This window comes from Protopterus annectens, chromosome 15.part0 (genome assembly GCF_019279795.1).
Source record: "Protopterus annectens isolate FY-2018-M chromosome 15.part0, PAN1.0, whole genome shotgun sequence".
Taxonomy (NCBI): Eukaryota; Metazoa; Chordata; order Ceratodontiformes; family Protopteridae; genus Protopterus; species Protopterus annectens.
In genome coordinates, this window is record NC_056749.1 from 527990872 (window position 1) to 528013636 (window position 22765).

Consider the following 22765-nt stretch of genomic DNA (forward strand, 5'->3'; position numbering starts at 1 on the left):
ACATGCCATGTTAATCATGAAGAACAACACTTACACCTAACCTGAAACTATAGCAAACCTACTGGTTGACAAGTTCAGTTCAGTTCAAACCCCCCCCCCATCACATTCTACTACACCCAAAGAAATACTAGCAACCACTCCCCCCCCCCACCAGTCATCAAGAGGGAACAGGTCCTTATTGCACTTCCTAAAGTTAAAAACAGCCTCCATGGATCGCAACAACATTCCAGGATGCTTCTTAAATAAATTAAGACAGGATCTATAAGGGCCACCTGAAACCCTCTTTAACCACAGTCCCCAGAAGGGCTTTGTCCTAGAGGAATGGAGGACTGCAACAGTCATCCCCTGGGTCAGTTGATGGACTTCACTTGTGCAAAGGAACTACATAAGTTTGATCAGTCTCATCTGCAAGGTTATGGAGAGAATTATCATGGACCCAAATCAATAACATACAAAACTCCAAACACTGGAGCAGACCCAATTTGGCTTTGTCAAAGGGAGGCCTTGCCTGCTCAATCTGGTAGAATTTTTTGACAAAGTTAGAACCATACATATCCACTTGTCTAACCCTGGCCAGAGCTTTCAACATAATCTTCAACTCTGCAACGGGCAACACCCCTACATCAAAAGGTGGATAGCAATCTGGCTCATTGACAGGAACACAATGCCGATGGGTAAATCTACTTCCAATAAGAGACCTGTTACTAGCAGTGTCCCACAGGGCTCAGTGTTGGGACCCCTCCTGTTTGGTATATACTTCTCTAAAGTGAAGGCCAATGTTAGAAACTTCTGGCTCACCAAGTATGCTGACAACAACCATCAAATCCCCAAGTGACACTGACATCCTACAAACAGACCTAAAAATGACAAATGACTGGTACCAAAACAATGGTCCGAGACCAAATGCTAAAAAAATCCACAACTATACCCTTCAGTAAGTCAGCTATCCCTGCAAATTATAATACTGATAGTACACCCCTAAAAGTAGACCCAAGAACACAGACAGTAACCTAAACGTTAACCACTAAGTAGCTATGGTAGTGTGGAAATCCTTCTGTAAGGCTCAACTTTTAAGTTAAGACATGGCGTCAAAGAAGTGATAGGGCTATTGTACTCAGCACTCATCAGGCCCATAATTGAATACAATGCTCCCTTCTTCATGTATCCAACCAGACATTTAAACTGCAGCACCAGTAGGGGTTTTCACTAATACAAAAAAAAGTAAAGCACAAAACATGTCTTATGCAGATAGACTGAAGACCCTAGCCCCTAGCCCCATTACTCAATCTCGTACTATTTGAGAGGTCACCTATGCCTGACCTACAAGGCATTCTCTGAACAAGCCCGGATGAAAAGGTTATACATTTGCAAAAAATATATATATATGACGGTTACACATTTCATGGGCTTGAACCTCATTTGTAACACTCAGGGCCAGTGTTACCATTTTGGGGGCCCCCAGCAGATGTCAAGTGGGGGGTCCCCTGAGCACTTCAAGTCTACATATCACCTTGTCACTGCCACCCTTCCTAAGCAACAATTTAGTTCATACGGCAAAGTTTTAGTAGTAGTGCACACAGATTGACCTGAAGCTACAGTCCTCTTACATTACAACAGGCCTGAGTACCACACTATGTTGGACCATCTCACAAGGGGATATTTACGGTTACTGGTATTTAGTTGCAACAGTGATACTTTGCAGCAACTTTATGTACAGGTCTGGACATAGATGAAATGACATCCTAGACCTACTGTTTCAGCACCCCCACACACCCTTCAGTCTTCCCCCGTTTTTCTTCCATTTTGGGCTCCCCATAATATGCACACTACTTTTTTTCTTCCTTTTCATTTTGCCTTACTCTTCAGTTTTTTCAAGAAGCCGCAACTTCCTGCATGTTCTGAAATGTGTTTTAAAGACTTTTTTTTCCTTTTCACAAAATCTTTTCAACCAATGAGGACTTAAACAGAAATTATGATTGAGGAAAGAAATTGTGTTGCTGTATAGCTTTGGTTTTCCTTGGATCTTTTCAACACATCTTTCCTGACCAAGACAGCACAGTAATAACCATTTAAGAAATAACTCAAATAAGCCACAGCCCAAGAAGCCATGGGGTTATAGATGTTCTGGGATGTAGTTTAGAGCATTTCCCAGCCTTTTAATCCAGTGGTGACCTAAAAAAAAAAAAAATACGAGTAAGAAAAGAATTTCAGTTTTCTTTTTTTTCCTTCAAGAAAAACATAAGTTGCACCCAAGACTTAATATTCAAAGATGACAAAATTGTAGCAACAGTAAACTAACAAGCTAGTTGTTATCTGGATACAGAAGTCCTATCTGGGAATTGCCTGCCTCCATACCCCCCCCCCCCCAAAATAAAAAAAAAAAAATACTGTCTAAGTATTGCTCTGGTGTTAGGCTTGGGTGAAGCCTAACGGCCACAGTCATGTATTTCAAGTGACCGTAGACATGCATATACATAGCATGCCTCCTCACTCCTCATCCCAAACTGTCACAGGCAGCTACCTATATGCAATCCTAAAGTGTGATTGTGAGAAAGTGAAACAATGACTGCAGTAATGTATTCTACTGTGTTGTTCCTAGGCAGTACCCCTGCCCCTACACAAGCCACAGTAACCTTCTTTGTACACCTCTGAGATCTGTGAGAAAAATGAAAGAAAATAATGACCACACTGTCCTGAGCCCAAACACAAGCTATAAAGCTATAATGACCTCATGGACTCACCTCTAAGTTTGACTGTGATGAAAATTAAAGCAGTAATAACCACACAACCCCACGCACAGAGATACACACACACAACCTACAGCAGCTTCCTGTACACGCACATATCCAAGCAGGACTGGTGGCCATATCTAGCCTGTTCAGGTTAAAAAGCATAATCAGAAAATTAATGCATTTTTTCTTCTCATTTTTCCCCAACCAGCAACAGCTTTTGTGGGGCCCCTACAAAGTCAAGGATGATTAAGTGAGCCCCCTGTATCCATTTATATAATCTGGGGAGCGAGTGCCCCCAGATTCTTAGAAGATCTAAGTGTCTAAATAGTGTAATATTTAAAACTTGTTCCTGATTTTGGACCTTTATTCTGGCATTATTGGTACTGCACTGAACTTCAGCAAAGAAGTTGGGAGTTATAGTATCTGCTCTGCTGTCAGTATTTATAAAACTCCCTGTACAAGAAAACCATCCCTTGTTGTTGTGTCTTTCGGCTTTTCCCGGTTAGGGGTCGACACAGCAGAACTCTGGTCCTCTAATGTACATGTTGAATTGCCAGCTCTGACGCACAACCTTCAACGAAGGTACACCCATTCATGCACGTCTCCACCCAGAAGACACTCTAGCTGAGAATCGAACAGGATAACGTCTTACTGTGAGGCGACAACACTACCGCAGCACCATCCCTGAAGATCAGAAATACCAGCTGTTCTTAAACTCCAAGATATGTATTGAGATCAGTTATGCTGGACTTATGATTGCCTATGTTCATTACTAGTAAAAGTCAAAAACAGATGGGGCTCGGGCTCACCATGGCTGATGAAAAATTCTCTTTCATTACCAGCTTTAGTATAACAGAGTCATATCACAGCCCTGTTCAGGTTAAACAACTGAATCAGGAAATTAATACATTTTTTCCTCCTCATTTTTCCCCAATCAGCCGTAGCTTTTGTGGGGGCCCCCGTGCAGTCAAGAATGACTGGGGGACCCTTGCAGCCATGGGTATTGCAAGTACCTAAAAGCTGGATATATTGTTAATTTTAGTGGAGAGAATATCCACCAGAAGGGTTTAACTAAGCCAGGGGTACTATGGCAGTGGTAAAATATTTAATAGAATTGTGAAAACTGTTGCTTGATAAAACACTGTCACCATAACCAGTGGTATCTTTGAATTTTAAAGGAGATATAAATAAGAGTTATTACCCACCTGGTTTATTAAAAATGCAAGATTCATGTACTAGCTTTTGTTGTTTTGACAGACATGTTACAAAATATCAAGATAAGATAACTTGCAGTGGTTGGGGGCCCCCAGCGACCGCAGGGTTCGCTGGTGCCTACAGCCGGCTATGGTAACACTAACAGCGCTTGCTGGAGAGAGAAAACTTCCATGTTTCCTTCTATTAATGAAACAGACGACATCCGAACTCACTCTCTACTTTTACGCACTCCACTAAGAAACAGTCAGTCCAAAAATACAGATTATGAAGTTTTCACTCTCGGGAAATTTTACTGAACGTTACAGTCGTCATCAGAATTAGACCACACACGTACAGAAACACGGCAATCTCGGCAAAAATCAAACCCCTATTTTGGCAGATTTTATTTATATATTTATTTATACTGTTTATCTTGTTTATATGAAATGACTTGATAACCACCTCGTGAAATCTGAAGCAGAACACCATACTTTCCAGCGCGTTAGCTTGGCTCTCAGAACGTTGCACGATTAACAACCACAGAAAGACCATTTAGCCTGATGAGCTCACGAATTCGTTTTTAGAATATGAAAAACCCAAACATGTTAAAACAGCATAAACAACTCAAGTGCTGTAAGAATAAGCTTTTATTTTCACAAGAGATTACGTTTTGTACTTTGCACTAACTACAAGTACGGCTTGTCCTGAAAAAATCTCAAGTTTCCGCAATGTCCATCTTAGGACAAAGTGGCAACTTTAAAGATGAACTGAGGGGGGACACATTTCAAATAGATATACTGGAGCATAACTTAAAATAATGAAGGGGGGCTGCTATCTCCTGTCTGTTAATGGGCTTCGTACGCCCACGAACACTAAGACAACAAACCTCAAGAACAGTACCTGCTAGACTACAATCAATTTTACCAGTAAAAATATGCACTACTCCCTAACTACATACTAATAATTTCACATGATTAATTAAAGCCACCCAGAATCACAATAATCAGAACTAGGCTAAAATGTATTCAACCTTTTTGCGGCAAACGCACACAAAAATAATCCTACAGCCATTTTGCCAAAGCATTTTAATACCCCCGAAAATAAATAATAAAACATTCTTAACATTTATAACACAGAACACCCTGAACAACGAGGTCAGGCAACACTCCTTCTTGAAACATCTTCGAAGTCAAAGCACGTCCAAAAGAAAACTCCAGTCAGTATCCAATTGATAACAAGCCACTAAAGCACCAGATGAAAACAACCAAAACATTCAACAAATTCTCACTCTTCCGCAGCTTTCTGACTCGAGCCGAAGAATATACTGCACTCCAATAGCAAGAGAAGTACCACAAGTACTTCCGGCAAGGTCACGCTTTGGCATTCAGCTATATTTTTCCATCCTGAAAACTTTCTGAGGAAAACAATACAAGTTAGAGAGACTACTGGCTCTTAAGACAAAGATAATGAATCAATTTCTTTAAGTCTCTGTTGCAGAGTTTATCTTTCCCCGTCTCTCCCAGGATGCTTTGAGGGAGGAAGTTAAGCCATTTTGTGCTTGTCCACTGACAATAACAAGATACTCGTCCAGGCTGCTGCTCAAACCGCTTGTGCTCGTTTAGCTAAGAGTAACAGGAAAAGCTATAAGTAAACAGAGAATATACATTTAATTAGAATTTATAGGACTTTTTCGTGTTGTGTTTTCATGTTTCCGACAGGTTTATCTTCCCCAAATCCCCCAGCTCAGGAGGTCAGACAAGCTGCTGATGGTAACACATCAAAAAAGAGAAAGTTGAACAATACAGAAAAGGACGATTTTGATCCGATTTCTTCTCCCAAAACTTCATCGTCCTGCTCCTCCTCCTCCTCTTCCTCGAGCACCTCTAATCACATCCAGAAAAGACTCAGGTTTGAAGACTCTCTGGATTTTATAGGGCTGGATGTGAAGATGGCTGAGGAATCCTCTTCACAGCAGAGTAGGAGTAAAAATCTTTTCATGTCTACTGTTGCCGGTGGACATCATGCTAATGGACTTACAAAAACATCAACAGCATCTAGCTTCGCTAATAGTAAACCTGGATCTGCCAAGAAGTTGGTTATTAAGAATCTAAAAGGTACCTTTAGTAGAGTTATCTGAAATATACTGAGTATGATGTTTTTTTCTCATTGACGATCAGTCATGCAGGTGTAGCAAAACTGTGATAACTGTTTCTTTGTTTTCATTAGACGTGTGACACTGTACTTTGTTAGTCTGAAACATACAAAGAAAAAAGTTGTTTGGGACTGCATTCTTTTAGCACAGGTCAAATGGTTGGAGTGGCATTGACACTGGAAAGTTTATCTGAAATATAACTTGGTGACTTGTTTTGATTATAGTGTCTGAAAGTGAACTTGATTTTATGTGATATATTTATCGGTTATATAAATGGGAAGTTTGTCAGAATGGTGAGATGATTGAGTGGACTTGGAAAAAATGATTGGTGGGATTAGCAAGGGTTATTGCCTAGGGACCAAGTGATGTACTGTCTAGAAAGTTAGAACTGTTAAGTGTAGTGGGTGTATCATTAATTAGACTGCAGAAAGCTTTCCTGAGACGTGAGCGGTACCAGAGAAGTGGTGAAAGGAATTACTGATGCTTTAAAGTAAGGGTTGAAAACAATTTAGAAAACTGTAGACCTGTAAGGGTGACGTAGAAGCATGCTGATAAATTGGCTGCTGAAGTTGTGGAAGGCTTAATGTGTCAGATTTGTTTTTTAGTTTGGTAATTGAGTAATATTAATAGTGTAGAAGAGGCCAGCGCATTTGATTTAGGAAAACTTTCAAATAATCCCACATCAGATCAGGGACAGATTATTCTGAAGGAAACCAATACTGGAGAAGGGGAGGAAGATGACCAGTGGCATACCTCATGGAATTAAAAATGTGATTGATTTATTCATTAATAATACCACATTGTCTGGTGTGGCAACGTAGTGGAGAGAGTTTTAAGAAGGGATCTAGTAACGCTGAGGTACTGGATTGAGGGTTTATCTGTTCATTTATATTTGATGACTGTGAATGTCCAGCTTGGCAGTGCTGTGTGTTGTGGAGTCCAAGTGAAAAAAGCTCTATCACTCATAGTTAAGCAGTGTAAAATAATATTAATCAACTGTTTGTTAGTTAGTTAATAAACGCAGATTCAAATTATGATGGAAAAAATGTTAAAAAAGTTGTGGTATTGAGAGACAAGGAATAAAGAGAATAAAGTTAATTTTTATTTTACGGGGTACACTTATGGATAGTTGCACAAATACAGAACGGGTAATGCTTGTCATCAAACATCAGAAAACAGGACAAAAAAATTCCACATGAATGGCAGTTGCATGGTACTGCCAGCAGGCAAATATGACTGGGTTGAGAATGTTTTTCATTTTTGTGGTCATCACCCAGATTAGCACATCTGTGGAGAATGTTTTTCATTTTTGTGGTCATCACCCAGATTAGCACATCTGTGGGGAATGTAGAGAGTGTTTGAGAGGAGAGTCTGGTGAATCATGCAGAGTAAACTGTTATAGGCAAGTGGAAAATTAAGCCAATTGATTGCATTAATTCTGAAATAAACTGCAGAAAATGTACTGGCAGCTACATATGGAAAAATTATTTTCTCACCTCAAATACATTTTTAATTTTCCATAGATTAAGAAAGCAACCATAAGTAATGACTGACTTTTTTTTCCAGTGATGACAGAATGAACTGTAGAGCTACTAAAGTCATAATTCTACTTTCCAGGACTTTGGTGGTGATGCATTTGGAATTCTATATTTTAATTTTGAACATGTTTAGGGAAATAAATTGGAAGGGAACATGTAGAGAAAATGGTCTCTTAAGTAAGAGGAGTATGTTAGTATGGAGCTGGTAGGGACAAAATGAAGGTAGATTAGGGTAGTGAGAGAAGACCTCCTGCTTTGGAGGAAGGGTAAGACATAAGGTGCCAGATAGATGGTACTCAAGTTAGACTGGATGCAAGATGTACTTCCTCTTGGAAAGTTTGTCTGAAAAATTGCAGTTTCTGGAAAATATTGGAATTTGGGTTATCCGGTAACTTCTCATTAAATATAAGTTATACAAAGTGTCTGTGGGATATTTTCAGGGATTCACTACAACAGATTGCTAGACTACATAGACCGTTCTCATTCTTTCTGAAGAACTCTATACTCAAACTGAATATGTCATGCATTAAAAGATTATTCCATGTGGATTATGACGATCACTTAATGACCTTTAGAATGTAAACAGCAGAACATGAGCATTATTGAGTATCATTTACTGGAGAGGGTATAAGAAGGCTATTAGTAGGATGGCATTTTGTTTGGGAACTTTAAATGTCCCTAAACATTTACAGAATTGTAGAAATCAGATTAGCATAGTGCTTTTGGAGAAGGTAAGTCCATTGGACAAAGTGTGCCGTTTTTTTTTCAGGAGTGACCCATTCTCTGGGTAAGTGGCTTGCTCAGATTTGTACAGTAGGCAGATGGAGGTGGAAGGACTTGAACAGTGGACACTTTTGACTTTAGTAAGCATCTTATTAACAGCCACTTGTCAGGGGATTAATTTAATCAAAGGCGTTTCACATTGCGTACACGATTATTGATGAGGTTAGGAAAATTAAGAACGGTGGTGCTTTGGATTTTTAGGTTTTAAGTGTTAAAGTGAACAAAAATACTGCTGCAGGATATAAGAACTTACTGTAATTTTTGAGATGTATGTAATTTAAAAAGTGTTGATACAGAACTTATCTGTGGTCCATGGGTCATTGATGCAGTATGTGTGAACTGATCCATGTTTGATTCTTGGAAGTAGTCCTCGATGGTACTTTTTGTCTTCCAAGAATTTTTTTTTATTTTGTGACATAAGAAATTCTTCTTAGATTTTCATTTCCTTTGAGGTTGTGGTGGCTGGTAAACAAGTCAGTAGCATAACTGTTAAACGTTTAAAGAGTGTTTTTAGTGAGTAGGGATAAACATTGTTCATTCAGTGATTATTTTGTGGTCTGTAGGACACACAGGAATGTTTTGTAGATCCACTGTTTTTGTCATTTAAACTTTTTTAGTTACATAACATGCTTCTTAATAAAAGTTGGTGTTTGTTTATTCTTTGTTGACTGGGATAGTTACAGTAGGCTAGTAGCCTCTTTTTCAGGGGAGACTCAAGATGGTATTGATACTACTTGGGGAAATTTTGGCCAGGCCATCAGGGAACCTTCCCTATTCTCTTTGAATGGTTACATGGGATCTCTTACATTTACCTGAGCTGCAACCAACTCAAGCAGATGGGACCTCGGTTTAACATCTTATCTGAAGACTAACACACTTATGAGTGCAGCACTGCCCTAATACTGCACTGCAGTGTCACCAATTGATCTCCGTGGTGTGGAAATAGTACTTGCAGCCTTCAGCACTAAAGGCAAGTGTGCTACCTGTTGCACCACTGCGCTGATAATACTTAGTGCTGGAAAGGTGCCACTTTTCCACTAGCAGCTGTAATTTGTAGTACTTGGCTGTTGTGAACCCTAATGAGTTAAAGGGTGTTTCTTTGAAGTGCTCAGAGTAGTGGCTGCCTGGACAGCATTCCAGCTGTGGCAGTAGAGAGGAATGAAATGTAGTTCAAATATTGCTAGTGTAAGCCTAGTAGGTGTCAGGACATTTTCTTTTTTAAGTGTAGAAGAAGTTAGCTCTGTAATAATACAATGAAGTTTTAAAATTGGTTTGAGTAGGCAAAGTGGAATCTTGAAGTAGTTCAAGAAGGGCAGATAATCTGCTATGAAATTTAATAAATTTGTAGTAACAGAATTGACTCGTTGAAAGAATTTTATCCATTGCAGTCTTTTTTTTTTTTTTTTTTGATAGAATTACCAAACTTTGTCAGCATATGTTTCGTCTTTGTACCCATCATACTTCTCAACTGTTCTGATTTTGGTTTATGTTTTTTGTCCTGTCCCTTATAAAAAAAAATTTGATTTTTTTCTGGTAAATTATTGAGTGTTATAGCTAGTCGGTAGTGCCAGGCATTACAGTTTTATACTTCAGATTGTTCAGGAAGTACATGTTGATACAAAACTGTTGTTCTGTTCACTTAAGTTGAATTTGAGTAATATTTAAAGTTGTCCCTGATTGTGGGCCTTTGCCCCCTCATTATTTTTGGTGTTGTCCAGAATTCTTGAGCAAAAAAGAGACCTTTCTGGCATTGGTGCTGATGTAGATATTTTATTTTATATACTTTTTATTTTGAATTTGTTTACCAGGTTAGAACACTGATCCAAGTGAACTTATTTCAGTTTCAGCATGGGCTAAACTTAATGGATACATTACTTAATATACACATTGGCAAAAAAAATTATATATACACAATGTTACATACAACGTGAATATTGGAGATAGCTGATGGTATAAAGGCAACAGATAAATGACATTGTACAGATTATATATGTATCGATGGTCCCAAACTAAGCACACCTATAATGTGTGTATGATCAAATGACTGAAAGCATAGCCTGTGTGGGGAAGCCTAGTTTTGGGGGCGGTTGGAAGAGAAGGCTGAGTGGTTAAGATTTCTAAGGTTTTATGTTAATGCATCTTTGAGTACTCTGGGGAAGGTCTCATTCTTCATTTTAAAGGTGAGTAGAAAGTCCACATGTTGTTTCACATGCAGCTATTTAGCCTTTTGAATGGTTTTGCAGTAGTGTTCATTTCTTGGAGAGAGAGTGATGCATCTGCACATGATGTTTTCAGATGGATTGAATGGTGGACGCATTTCATTTAGAGGTGGCTGCAGTTAGAGGGCAACCATGTTCCAGCTGAGACAGTAAAATACCTTTACCTGTAACATATATTCCCAGATAACAAAGCTAACTCTGAGATTGCAGCTTCCATATACCAAGTATACCAAGGTGTGGTGTTTTGTGGTACTCTCTGATATGCTGGCACCTCTACAAACACCAGGTGTCTGCCTTTGACTGTGGACATTCAGACCCGTTTAGCCACTGACAAAAGTCCTTAGGCCTTGTGAATGAAGTCCGTACCTCTCCATGTCCCTCCCCCACCCGAGAGGTCCTCTAAAGCTCTTGAGAGAATTAAGCATCTGAAATTTTCATCTGATAAGAACTTGAATGGGAACGAATTTCACTAGACACCTTGTCCTGAATGACCTTATATTTGGGGAATGCCTAGAACTGATGAGGTAGCTTGTTGGCCCAGTGACCCCTTTCCCTCTGTGCAAAATAGACTTCACAAAACCTGCATGTTCTTACAGTTCCGGAGTTATTCTTTCCCTATTTGTCATCTAAAAGTTACCGTCAAAATTGCTTGGCAAACACAACTAAAGTGGCTTCTTTTCCCAAGAAAACCAACCATATATGTTTGCCTCCCAGGTAGTGGGGCTGTCTAGATCCTTCCTGAAAAGTCTTTCATACCACAGAGCCCAGCAGTCAGTCTTCTAGATTAAGAATGTAGCACTATGAGCAGGTTTGAAAAGGTTATTTGGATTTGGATTTTATTTATGCATATATAGTTTTTGTGCTAAATTACAGTACGCATGTAGCATATTTTCCATTCAATTTAGCCAGTCGAGTGCATTGTATGCATGAAGGGATGAAGTATAAGTCCTCTAAGGAAATTATTGTCCTAGGATATAACTGCCACCATCATGAGCAGCTTTACTGTGCATGCCACATACAAGTGCCATGGAGCGCTTCTAGAGTTGTGAGATCCAGTTTTGATATCTGCTGACATTTTGTGCTTTAAACTTGTGAACTTTGTTGGGAATTCCAAAGCAACCTTCCTAGCCTCTACTTTCTTAGTTTCCTACATTTTTGGGAAGGAGACCAGTAACTCTAGTATAGAAGAGTTGGGAGAGTACCATCGTGGGTGTGAGAGAGAAATTCCACTCTCCACACCATTCATATTCCTTAGCACAGAGGAGCAAGCACATTACACAGTTTTGGTACGGCACACAATGAAAACCTCAACAAAAGACTGCTGGAACAAAGTTCCCAAAGTTGGCCAGTTTCCTTTAAGGTTACATACCCAAAACAAAGGTTCCTGGTGCCCGCCAGGAGGCCATGGTCTGTCTCTTGGAGGAGGGTAGTAGCATCGGTCATGAATCCTTGTCAAGATTCAGTCTCCTACTGCATCAAAAGTTCCAAGGCTTGCAAGTTGCATTTGGTGGTTGTTTCAACACTCGTGTGCGCGCGCGTCTATATTCATTTATGTAATATATGTGTATGCATGTGGAGATATGTAATTTACACCTAAGTTGTCCATATACTGGTTTATGTACAGTTCTGTATTAATTTGAATTGTAAAGATGGCAGAGTAAGAGGTATTGTGGAATTATGTTATGTGGTTGGAGGTGTGGAGCTGACATATTGCCATTTTTTTTGGAGATGCCTCTTTTATTTTGCATTGACATTTGAGTAGGAAGATATTTCTTTAAGATTTGGGGGGGCAGATTCATAGACTTTAGGGCCTAGTATCGAGAAGCAGCAATCTGTACATTGGAATTTTGTTTTGGAGACCTGCAATGAAGGTAATGAGTGGTCAAAATTTCTGAGGTTGTAGGGTTGATTTTTTCTCTTATTAGTTTGGCTGCTAGGGGAGTGAGGGTGTGACTGCACAAGAGTTTGGGAAGTTGTTAGCATAGTAGTAGATCATCCCTTTGTTTGACGTGTGTGTGTGTTTCTTCTGTCTTAGTGTTTTCAGTGGTGGCCTTGCTTTTGTGACATTGTGATGACTCTGCAGTTTCTGTTGGTGAGTGAGTGAATGGACACTGATCTTCTCTCTGAGGCATATGTTGTTAATAGAAGGCCATATTCTAGTTGGGTGGGTAGGATGCTTTTTCCTATTTTTACCCAGACTGTCTTTGAGAGGAAGGGAGAAATCTTACTGGCCCAGAACAAAAGTGGGTTGATCTTTCTTGTGCTGCCTAGGTGGAGAATAAAGGCAAAGGAATGGGTTTATCCATCACCGTGTTCTTCCCTTATAAGGCCAATTATTGAGTACAATGCCCCCTTCGGCATGTACATCGCAAAACACATGCAGCAGCTGGAGAGACCACAGAGGTTCCTCACCAGTAGAATCCAAGGCCTCAGACATCTACCCTATACAGGCTAAATGCCCCGTCCCTCTACTCAGTTTCATGCAGACTCCTCAGAGGTGACCTCTGTCTGGTATACAAAGCAATCTCAGACCCTGCTTTGATGGGACTACTGCATATCTGCATGTCAAGCTCCACTCGAGTAACCCACACGCGCTACCTCAACCTGGTCTGTGACATCAATAGGACTTGTTGGTGGGACAGATTTGTGTCCCAGAGACTCCCCCCATCTGTGGAATAGACTCTCTCCACATCAAGCAGAGTACCTGATTGTCCCTTTTCAAGTGCAACCTGGATAACTGGATGGGAAACAGAAAATACACCCCTGGGATTCCACCCGTGTCCCTGCTGGACAGAGGCTTTGGGTGTTGACTTGCTAAATTCTTGGCTGTGCTTGTAAGGGCCTCAGGGCCAATAGCCTAGTAACGTCCTATGATCCAGAGACCTAGACATTTAAATGAGTTGTTTTATATAGTAATGTTGTGGTTGAGAGTTTGAAATAAAGTTGTGAATTTGCTCAGTTTGTTTGGCTCTGAAAAGCATAGTTTTTGTTTTGGATGAGTTAGGCAGCAGTTTTTATTGATAAGCAGATTAGAAAGAGGAAATCATGTTGCAGTTGCTTTAGTAACACATGCTGTCAGCTTATAGCAAGAGTGGGAGGTGAGGGATCTAAATGTAGTTTGTCAATGTGTTACACGAACACTAGAATCACACCGCTATAACTTAAAAAAAACACAAGATTGCTATCACCATGAAACGAACACCACGCTAGACTACTGGAAAATATTAATCTTGTTTATTCTCCATACATCATTCTGGTACCTTGGTTTGTTTCAATGAAGATTTGTGTGAGATATTAGACAGGGGAGAGAGGTTGAGTTTCTTGGGACCTAAAGATGTTCGAAAACTTGTAGTAAAAGAGCCCAGGGATTCCCTACTTGTATGCAATTCCCAAGATCCATAAAGGTTTAAAAACCCCGCCAGGTAGACCCATTATTTCCAGCATAGGTTCTTGTGTGGAAAAAGTTAATTTTATTTTTGGATCATCATTTTAAAGACCATTGGAACAGAGTTCCATCTCACATTAGGAACACGGGTCAAGTATGTAAAGAGCTAACGCAATTTGGAATGGAACCCAGATTATTTTTGGGCGATCATTGACGTATCTGCTTTTATGAACATTGAGAAAAGATGGGGCTTGGAAGCAATGGCTAAGGTGGTGATGGGGGAAGGCCCCCAAACTTCCTTTTGTTGTCCCTGCTTGAATTTAGTTTAACACATAATTATTTCAAGTGGAAAAATTATTTTTTTCTTCAGTGTAAGGGGACAGCCATGGGCACAGCGTTTGCACGTACTTATGCCCCCATATATATGGGCGAATTTGAGAAGACATTCATGGGCGAATTTGAGAAGACATTCATGTATGTGAATGAATATTTTATTCATCCTATTATCTATTACAAGAGGTACATAGATGATCTCATCTTCGTGTGTAGAGGGGATCAACCCAGATTTGTTAGATTTATGAAACAGTTGAATGAGAATTATTATGGTTTAAAATTCACTTGGGAGTGTAAAAGTAGGAGCATAACATACCTAGATGTTGAATTTTATGTGAATGATCAAGGTAAAGTACAGCACAGACCATATCGAAAGCCAACGTCCGTTAACAATTTCCTGTACGCAGAGAGCATGCATCCTCCACATTTATTAAAGGCATTGCCTTTTGGGGAATTTAAAAGAATTTTTGCTAACACTTCTGAAAGGCAATTTAGGGAGGTTTTTCTTAGTGAAACCCATGAAAGATTAGCCAGCAGAGGGTACTCAGAGGATGCTTTGTGGATGGCCCGAAGGGAAGTGGGTCACACACAAAAAGATATGGTTGGAATTCAGGGAGAGAGGAAGGACAAATAGTACAAGAGGAAGAAAGATTATTTTTCATCGCTAAGTTCTCTAATTTTTGTCCATTATTGGAAATAATTGTAAGGCAGGTATGGAACGTGGTGATTGAAGATGCTATGGTAGGGTCCTTGTTTCCAAGACGTGACATTTTTGTACAGTAGGTATAATAATTTAAAGGAGCTTGTTAACAAAAAGATTCAAAACAATACAGATTGCAAAAGGGTTGGCACATTCAGGTGTGGTAAATGTAATGTAGGTGAGAAGGTTAAAAATATGCATGGCCTGAAAATCAATGGAAAGACATATTTCGCTAGAGAGAGTTAATGACTGCAATTCATACGGGGTGTTCTATATCATAGGATGCAACTGTAATGATACTTGGTATATTGGGCAAACAACTAGAAAGGTTAAAGTGCGTATTTTAGAGCACCTAGGGGATACAAGAAAAAATAACTTGGAAAGCCCAGTGGCAGCCTCCTTCATGTTAAAATACAATGGATCAGGTGGGAGGGTTATTCTGTAGTGTGTTGGCACAACCCGATTGTTAACTTTGGAAATTTAGAGGAGAACGTAATAAGTTAGAATGCAGAATTTTAAATTATGGTACATTGTACCCTAAAGGCATGAATTTAGACTGTAATATGTAATGAATAAGGGAGAATATAAAATTTCATAGTTGGTTTGAAAATGTTTCATAATCAATTGTGTGTAATGTTTATATATAATATGAATATGGCATCCAACAAACATTAACGAATGCAATATGGAATTAAATGAAGATAATTGTGTTACAGTCATATTCACACTGGTTTAACTCTATATATGGGTTGCACCTGTCACCCCTAGGTTTTCGAATACTGGCCAAGGCGCTTGCCGTCCTCATAGTGCCTTTTTTAGGCAAGGCTCAAAGGATGAACCAACCTCCATAACCAGCACAGGTAACCAAAAACTAAGGGTAATGCTACTCAATGCCAGAAGTCTCAACCTCAAAATGCACACACTCGAGGCTCTCCTCAGCATGGAGAAAATCGATGTTTGTGCAGTGACGGAAACCTGGTTCAAGGCTCAAGAGAGCACCCCAGCACTGCCAGGTTACAATTCATATCATACCTTCCGGCCTCAGTTACCGGATCGCAGTACAAAGGGCAGAGGTGTATCCATATTCATCAAGGATACCCATATCTCCAGGTTAGTAGCACAGCATGATGCCCCAGAGATCATCCACGCGCAACTATCAGCAGGCAAAACCACATTTCAAGTCGTAGCCGGTTATAGATCACCCACCATGTCCCAAGATGCTCACTCTGCATTCCTTGAGACATTGGAAAATCTAAAGGTCATACACAACACCATAATCTTGGGTGATTTCAACTACTCTGGTATAAACTGGGCGAACTACCAATGTTCCAACTCCTATGCTCAGCGATTCATAGAATTTATAAATTCAAATGCCCTTGAACAACTAGTATGTTCCCCCACTAGAGGGGACAACATATTGGATTTGATCATCACAAATATGGGCGCCCATTGTACCACATCCGTTATCACTCCCTCCTTGGTCAGATCCGACCACAAACTGATAACCCTGGACATCTTCACCTCCCCCAGTCAAAGAAACCATAGTCAGAAACCTTTCCAAAGCAAACTTCAAACTACTTGCATCCGAAGTGGAAAGCTTCACTATTCCCTTGCAGAAGGATAATGATATCCAGGATGCGGAATCCTACACCAAGGCACTCTATATGCATCTTCAGGATTGCATGGACCGTGCTATCCCAAATAAAACCAAGACTCCTTCCTCAAGCAAGAAGAAACCAGTCTGGTGGACCCTGGCCATAAGCAAACTTTACAGTAAAAGGAGGAGATTTATACAAAAAAAGGCCAAATCTCAAGTAGAAAAATCATCTCTGATCAGCATTAGTAAGAAATTGAGGGCCCTCATCAAGTCAACTAAAGCTAATTTTGAAAAGAAAGTTGCCAAGGATAACCATAAGGCCTTCTATGGCTACATCAAAAACCTAAATGGCAATGCTCAGGTCTGTTCTGAGCTAGTACAAAATGGAACAAAATAAACTGACCCTTCTGACATTGCCAACATCTTGGCTGACAGGTTCAGTGCAAATTCCCCCCCCCCCCACCTACAGGGCCTATTACCATTCCAGGGGATTGTGCAAGTCCAATTATTACTAATACGTTGGTTAACAAGGCTCTATCTAAAGCTAAAAACACTGCCTCCATGGGACCAGATGGTGTCCCAGGCTGTGTCGTACGCGAGCTCCAAAGGAATTGACCCCGCATCTTAATACCCTGTTCAGTCTCAGCCTCTCCACAGGATATGTGCCCATAGAATGGCGCATGGCAACAGTGGTCCCGCTACACAATGGTGAGGCCACAACTGACCCTGGGAACTACCGACCAATAAGCCTTATCAGTCTGATCTGTAAGGCTATGGAGCAAATCATTATGGAACTCATAAATGGAGAGATTGGGAACCTCCAGTCGCTGGACCCCACACAGTTCGGTTTCGTCAAGGGCAGATCATGCCTCCTAAACCTGGTGGATTTCTTTGAGGCAGTTACTCAGGCTATAGACAAGGGAAAGGAGGTACACACGGCTTACCTTGACCTTGCTAAAGCATTTGACACCATTCCCCATTCAGGTATTATTGATAAGCTCACCAGCCTGGGCATAAACCCTTACATCACAAGATGGATCGCAAACTGGCTCTCGGACAGATCCCTTAAAGTAAGAGTAGCGGGATCTTTGTCCGAATCCAGACCAGTAACGAGTGGTGTGCCTCAGGGCTCTGTCCTGGGGCTCCTCCTGTTTGGCATATACTTCTCAGAAGTACAGGCAAGCACGGAAGGGCTGTGGCTGACTAAGTTTGCAGACGACTGCAAACTGGGTGCTATAATAGAGTCTCCAGCCGACATGGAGATCCTCCAGAAGGGCCTAAATGAGACTGATGCATGGTGTCAAAGCCATGGTCTCAAGCTAAATGCAAAAAAATGCGTAGTAATCCCCTTTGGAAAAAACAGAGTACCTGCAAACTGCAACATAGGAGGTAATCCCCTGAAATCTGAAGAAGAAATAAGGGATCTAGGGACCCAAGTAGATAGTCAGCTTTCCTTTGATAACCATGTTGCCAAAGTGGTTAGAAAATCCTTCTATGTGACCCATCTGATCACGAAAGTGTTCGCATCAAGATCTAAGGATGTAATGGTGCCCCTCCCCTCATCAGACCCATTATTGAGTACAGTGCACCAATTGGAATGTACCTGGCTAGACATTTCCAGCAGCTAGAGAGACCAGAGGTACCTAACGGATTACTGGCCTCAAACAGTTGCCCTATGCAGCACGATTGAAAAAGCTAAGACTGTTCTCTGTTGCATACCGCTTTCTCTGAGGCGATCTCTGTCTAACGTACAGAGCCATGTCCAACCCAGAATTGTTGAACATGCTCCATCTTAGCAAAACCAAATCTACTCGAGCTACACACTCTAGGGATATAAACCTCAACACAACAATGAATAGAACATGCTGGAGGGATAGATTCCCTTTTCAGAGACTTCTCTTACTATGGAACAGGGTCCTGATCTACATAAGGCAGAGCCCCTCACTATCACTCTTCAAGAGGAACCTTGATGAGTGGATGGGTAACAGAAAGTTCATACCGGGGATCATACCAACAGCACTACTAGATAGGGGCCAAGGGTACTAGCTGCTAGTACAAGGGTCTAGGGAACTACTAAAGGGGCGGTGAATACCACACAATGTGGCTGGGCTAATATATGCCTTTGGGCAGATAGCCCATTACCAACCTATGAACCTATATTCCAAGTTTATCTAGTTGAGTAGCACGCTCCCATTTAAAATGTATCTTTTCAAGGTATTGTGAATGTCAATTATTTTCTCAAGACAACATTTCTGAAAGGTAGGGTTTATGATAAAAAGTTGTGTTTATGTATTTACACGTTGGTAATGAAGTCATATTGAAGTGTCCCTAACCATTTTGCATGCAGAAAATGAATAGGTATTTATAGGAAGTGGTGCCACTTTAAAATAAGGAGCAATTTATGTGTTAATTGATTAAATGCTTTCAGGCACTGGTCTATAAAAGGAGATGTATTTTGTATTTGAATTATTCCTTGAAGGCGATAAGCCGAGGTACCAGAATGATGTACGGAAAATAAGCAAGATTAATATTTTCCGGTAGTCTAGCGTGGTGTTCGTTTCATGGTGATAGCAATCTTTTTTGTTTTTTTAGTTTGTTGATGTAGACTGAAAAAGTGGTGTATTTTTTAGAATCTGTCCTTGTGGAACACATTCTTTCATGTTGGCTAGGAGTGAGACCGAGGATAGCATCTTGACATGGAAGAAGGGAATTGAGAGAGTTTGGGAACAGTGGTAGAGCATCAGGGCTAATGGCAGTATAAAATAGGTAGTATGATAGTATGAGACTGACTGACTGTTTTGGTAAGATCAATAACAATAACTCCTGTAAGCTGCCCCTTGTCCACCCTTAATTAGAATTTCATCTGCAAGAGTCTGCAGAGCTGTTAGTGTACTGCTGCTTGACAAGAATTCATATTTGTTAGACAAAAGGTTGTAATTGTATGGAGAAGGTGGGTATTGTTTTGTAAGTGGTGAGTTTGGAAAAGCTTGGATGTTTTTGGAATTGGTTTGCTGTAGTTATTTTCTTTATCTGGCATAGTGTGTTGTGGTAGGCAGACATTGTAATGTTGCATAGGAGCTGTAGATGAGTTACTAGGGATGGAGTCCATCTGTAGCAGGGAACTATCCATTTTTAATTGTTCAAGAACTGACTGTATGTGTTTGATGGTGATCTATGCTTAAAGTGGAATAGAGGAATGTGGTGGTGGTTAGTGGGTTGGAATGAGTTGTAGGACGGTTGCTGAATTCTGAGAGGAAATCTGTGGGGGAGAATGTGGGTATAGTATTGTTTGGAGTTGCACTTTTTAGGTGGTCTGCCTTTCTCCAGAACTCTTTAGAGTTGTTAATTAGGGAGTTATTTCAAGAGAGAACCCTTTCTACCTATAGATTTCACACATGTTGGTCACCCCAAATGGGTCTGCCCATGGTTGAGGGGCACTAAAATGGGCAGATATTTCAAAGTGCCTGGATGTCTAAAGAGCTGCATCTTTATTTGATTGGGATTGTAAGACATCCTACTTACCCTCACAACTTTTTTAACTCTCTCAATTAGTGGTAGTCGTACACTTGGGACACCATGCTATTTTATGGTGTTTTGAGCAAGCATATATGGGAACGTGATCTTCTCCACTGTGTCAAGAGGCCGTGAGAGTCTGGTAGTTACCATTCAGTCCAGCTACTTTCTCATTGGCTCATAGATTCATGTGTTCTTAAGTGTTTACTAGGATAATGACCACAAGGGCCTTTTTAGGCATAGCCATTTATCCCAAATCTTGACCCTTGATAAGTGTAAGTAGGGGTTTTGGAGATTAAACATTTACAAACAGTGGCCTAGGAGGTGAACCATTTATAAGTTGCCTGTGCCCATTAGAAGCATAGGTGCCAAACCAGGAATGAATTTCCTGTTCCCCATACAATTGTCCAAGTTACACTTGAATTTGGTTAGAAAAGAACCCTGTTTCACATGGATGGAGTGCCTGTTCCAGAGACAGGATAGTCTCTGGGATACATACCTGTCTCTCCAGCAGGTCCTATTTATATCATAGGCAGGGTTTAAGTCTTTATAACGGGTAATTCTGGGGCTGTTTATTTTGGTGGATATGCAGGAGGTCCATCAGAGTGGGGTCTGGCAATGCCTTGTATGCCAGGCATAAGTCTTCTCTCAATATCCTGTAGGAGACAGAATACATGGATAGGGCCTTGAGATGGTCTGCACAGGACATGTTACTTGCACCCTGTATTCTTATAGTGAGGAACTTCTGTGAATGTCCCAGTTACGTTCCGGGGAAGGCCAACTATCTAGTAGAAAACTCTGTCACTGCTCAGCAAATTGGCTGTCAGTCCCTTGCACAAATTAATAATTCTAAACCATTCTGGAGAGAAGTAAACAGGCTAAAAGGTACAACACCAAACAATGTTATACCCACATTCTTATTTTTTGTGGGGGAAAATGCAGTACAACCTTTCTGCATAACTGGCTGTCATCAAATGCAAGACTTTTTTTTTTTTTTGTTCTTGAGGTGGGGAGGGGTATCAACTCAAGGATGCCCCTCTTCATAAAGCCCCCTTGATCTCCTCCATTTGCTCTGATGAAACTTTCTTCAAAGGATTGCATTTTCAATTCTTATCCTTTTGGTTGTTGACTATCCTATGGATTTTTATTTTGTTTCTGGCCTGAGTTATTTTTCTATTAAGCTTCATTTGGCTGTTATCTGCTGTTTTTCATTCTGGGCTAGAATCTTCTCCTCTTGCTTTATTAGTGGTCTGGGACTGTAAAGCCCTCTTACAAGGAACTTTTCATGTCAACCCTACCACCTTGTGGTACTTATGCTTCACAATGAAAAAAAATAAAATAAAAAAATTATTTTCAAATCTGCTTATTCTGTAGACTTGAAGTGCATATCTGGAAAGACTTTGTTTCTGTTTGATATTAATTCTGCTAGGATAATTTCTGAAGTGCGGGTAAACTTTTAAATGCCTTGTTTAGTGTTTTCAGAAACAAAATAGCACTTAAAACCAGATCTTTTTTTTTTTGCCAAAGGTGACAGTGAAGGCCAGCCTAAGTCAAGCTTACCATTATGCCTGTTTTATTTCCAGACTATTTTGTTATTGTAGGAGCATTATGTTCATCATATTGATTACTGCTGCAGTCGCTTTAGCTGTGTGGGTTATACCCTGCCAAGGATATAACAGCTGGACAGCTTCTAACATTTCAGGACACCTTCCACAAGCCCAAACTGTCAGGCAGCTTAAGCTGAGCTGATTAAAAGAGAAGTTTGGTTGTTGGGCCTTTCAGAGCTTTCCTACCACCGAAGAGTACACTTCTCTGATGCATTTGAGGCTTGACTGTTGACTTGTGTTGTTGTTTGCTGGACAGATAAGTTCCCTTCAGGGAAAGACGCTTCCATTCATTTTTGTAACAGACTGTCACGAGACTCTACTGTACTTTTAAATGAGAGTGGTCTTTTTCCTCACAGTTTAAAATTTGTTTAAAGTAACCAAAAGTCTTTTTTTTTCTGTGGAGAAATTGCACTTATTTTACTCTGTGGGGCTGGCATGGTGTTTTTAAAGTGCTTTTTACTGTGTTTGTCTAAAAAAAGTGACTTTTAAAAACTTCTACTGGCATTTGCTGCTTGTTTTCACCAGAAAAGAGACCCCATTTATAGCTTGACCGTGGAACAATCTCTTGGTCTTCCAGCCACAAAAAGTAAATGTTAAGCAAAGAGCTTTTGCCATCACAGCAGGCTAGTTGTTTGCCATAGCCGCAGGTGGGTGACTCTGCTGTGGCCATTAGTTGTAACTCAGACCACTCATGTTTTACTTTGGATTCCTCTACTGTAGCACCTACAGACACTTTGGATGGTGGCTAGCCATATCTTCTACAACTGTGGGGATCCCTTCAGTGGGAAAGGGAGGAGTCATTCTTGTTTGTCCTGGGAGAGGGAACAGGGATGGCCTCCCTGTTTTGTCAGAATGTTTTGACCATCCCTGAGGAAGCTGCTGCTGCCATTAATAACACTGTTGGTCCCATTTTTTCCTATTAAAATGAAACGGAAAACTAAGCATGTATTTACTCCTCAGATTTCGTTAGACAGGAGTAAGTTACTGGGTCTGATTCAGGGTTTAATTCAAG

The 22765-nt window shown here is 40.4% G+C and overlaps 1 protein-coding gene across 1 annotated transcript in view; it reads left to right on the forward strand.

Moving 5' to 3' along the window:
- The first annotated feature begins 5302 nt into the window (after positions 1-5302).
- Positions 5303-22765, forward strand: part of CUL4B (cullin 4B) — a 3236793-nt gene continuing 3219330 nt past the window's right edge. Inside the window, exon 1 of the mRNA XM_044057336.1 lies at positions 5303-6040. Coding sequence (XP_043913271.1) covers positions 5632-6040 — 409 coding nt within the window. The 5' untranslated portion in view covers positions 5303-5631. The remainder of the gene's footprint in view (positions 6041-22765) is intronic.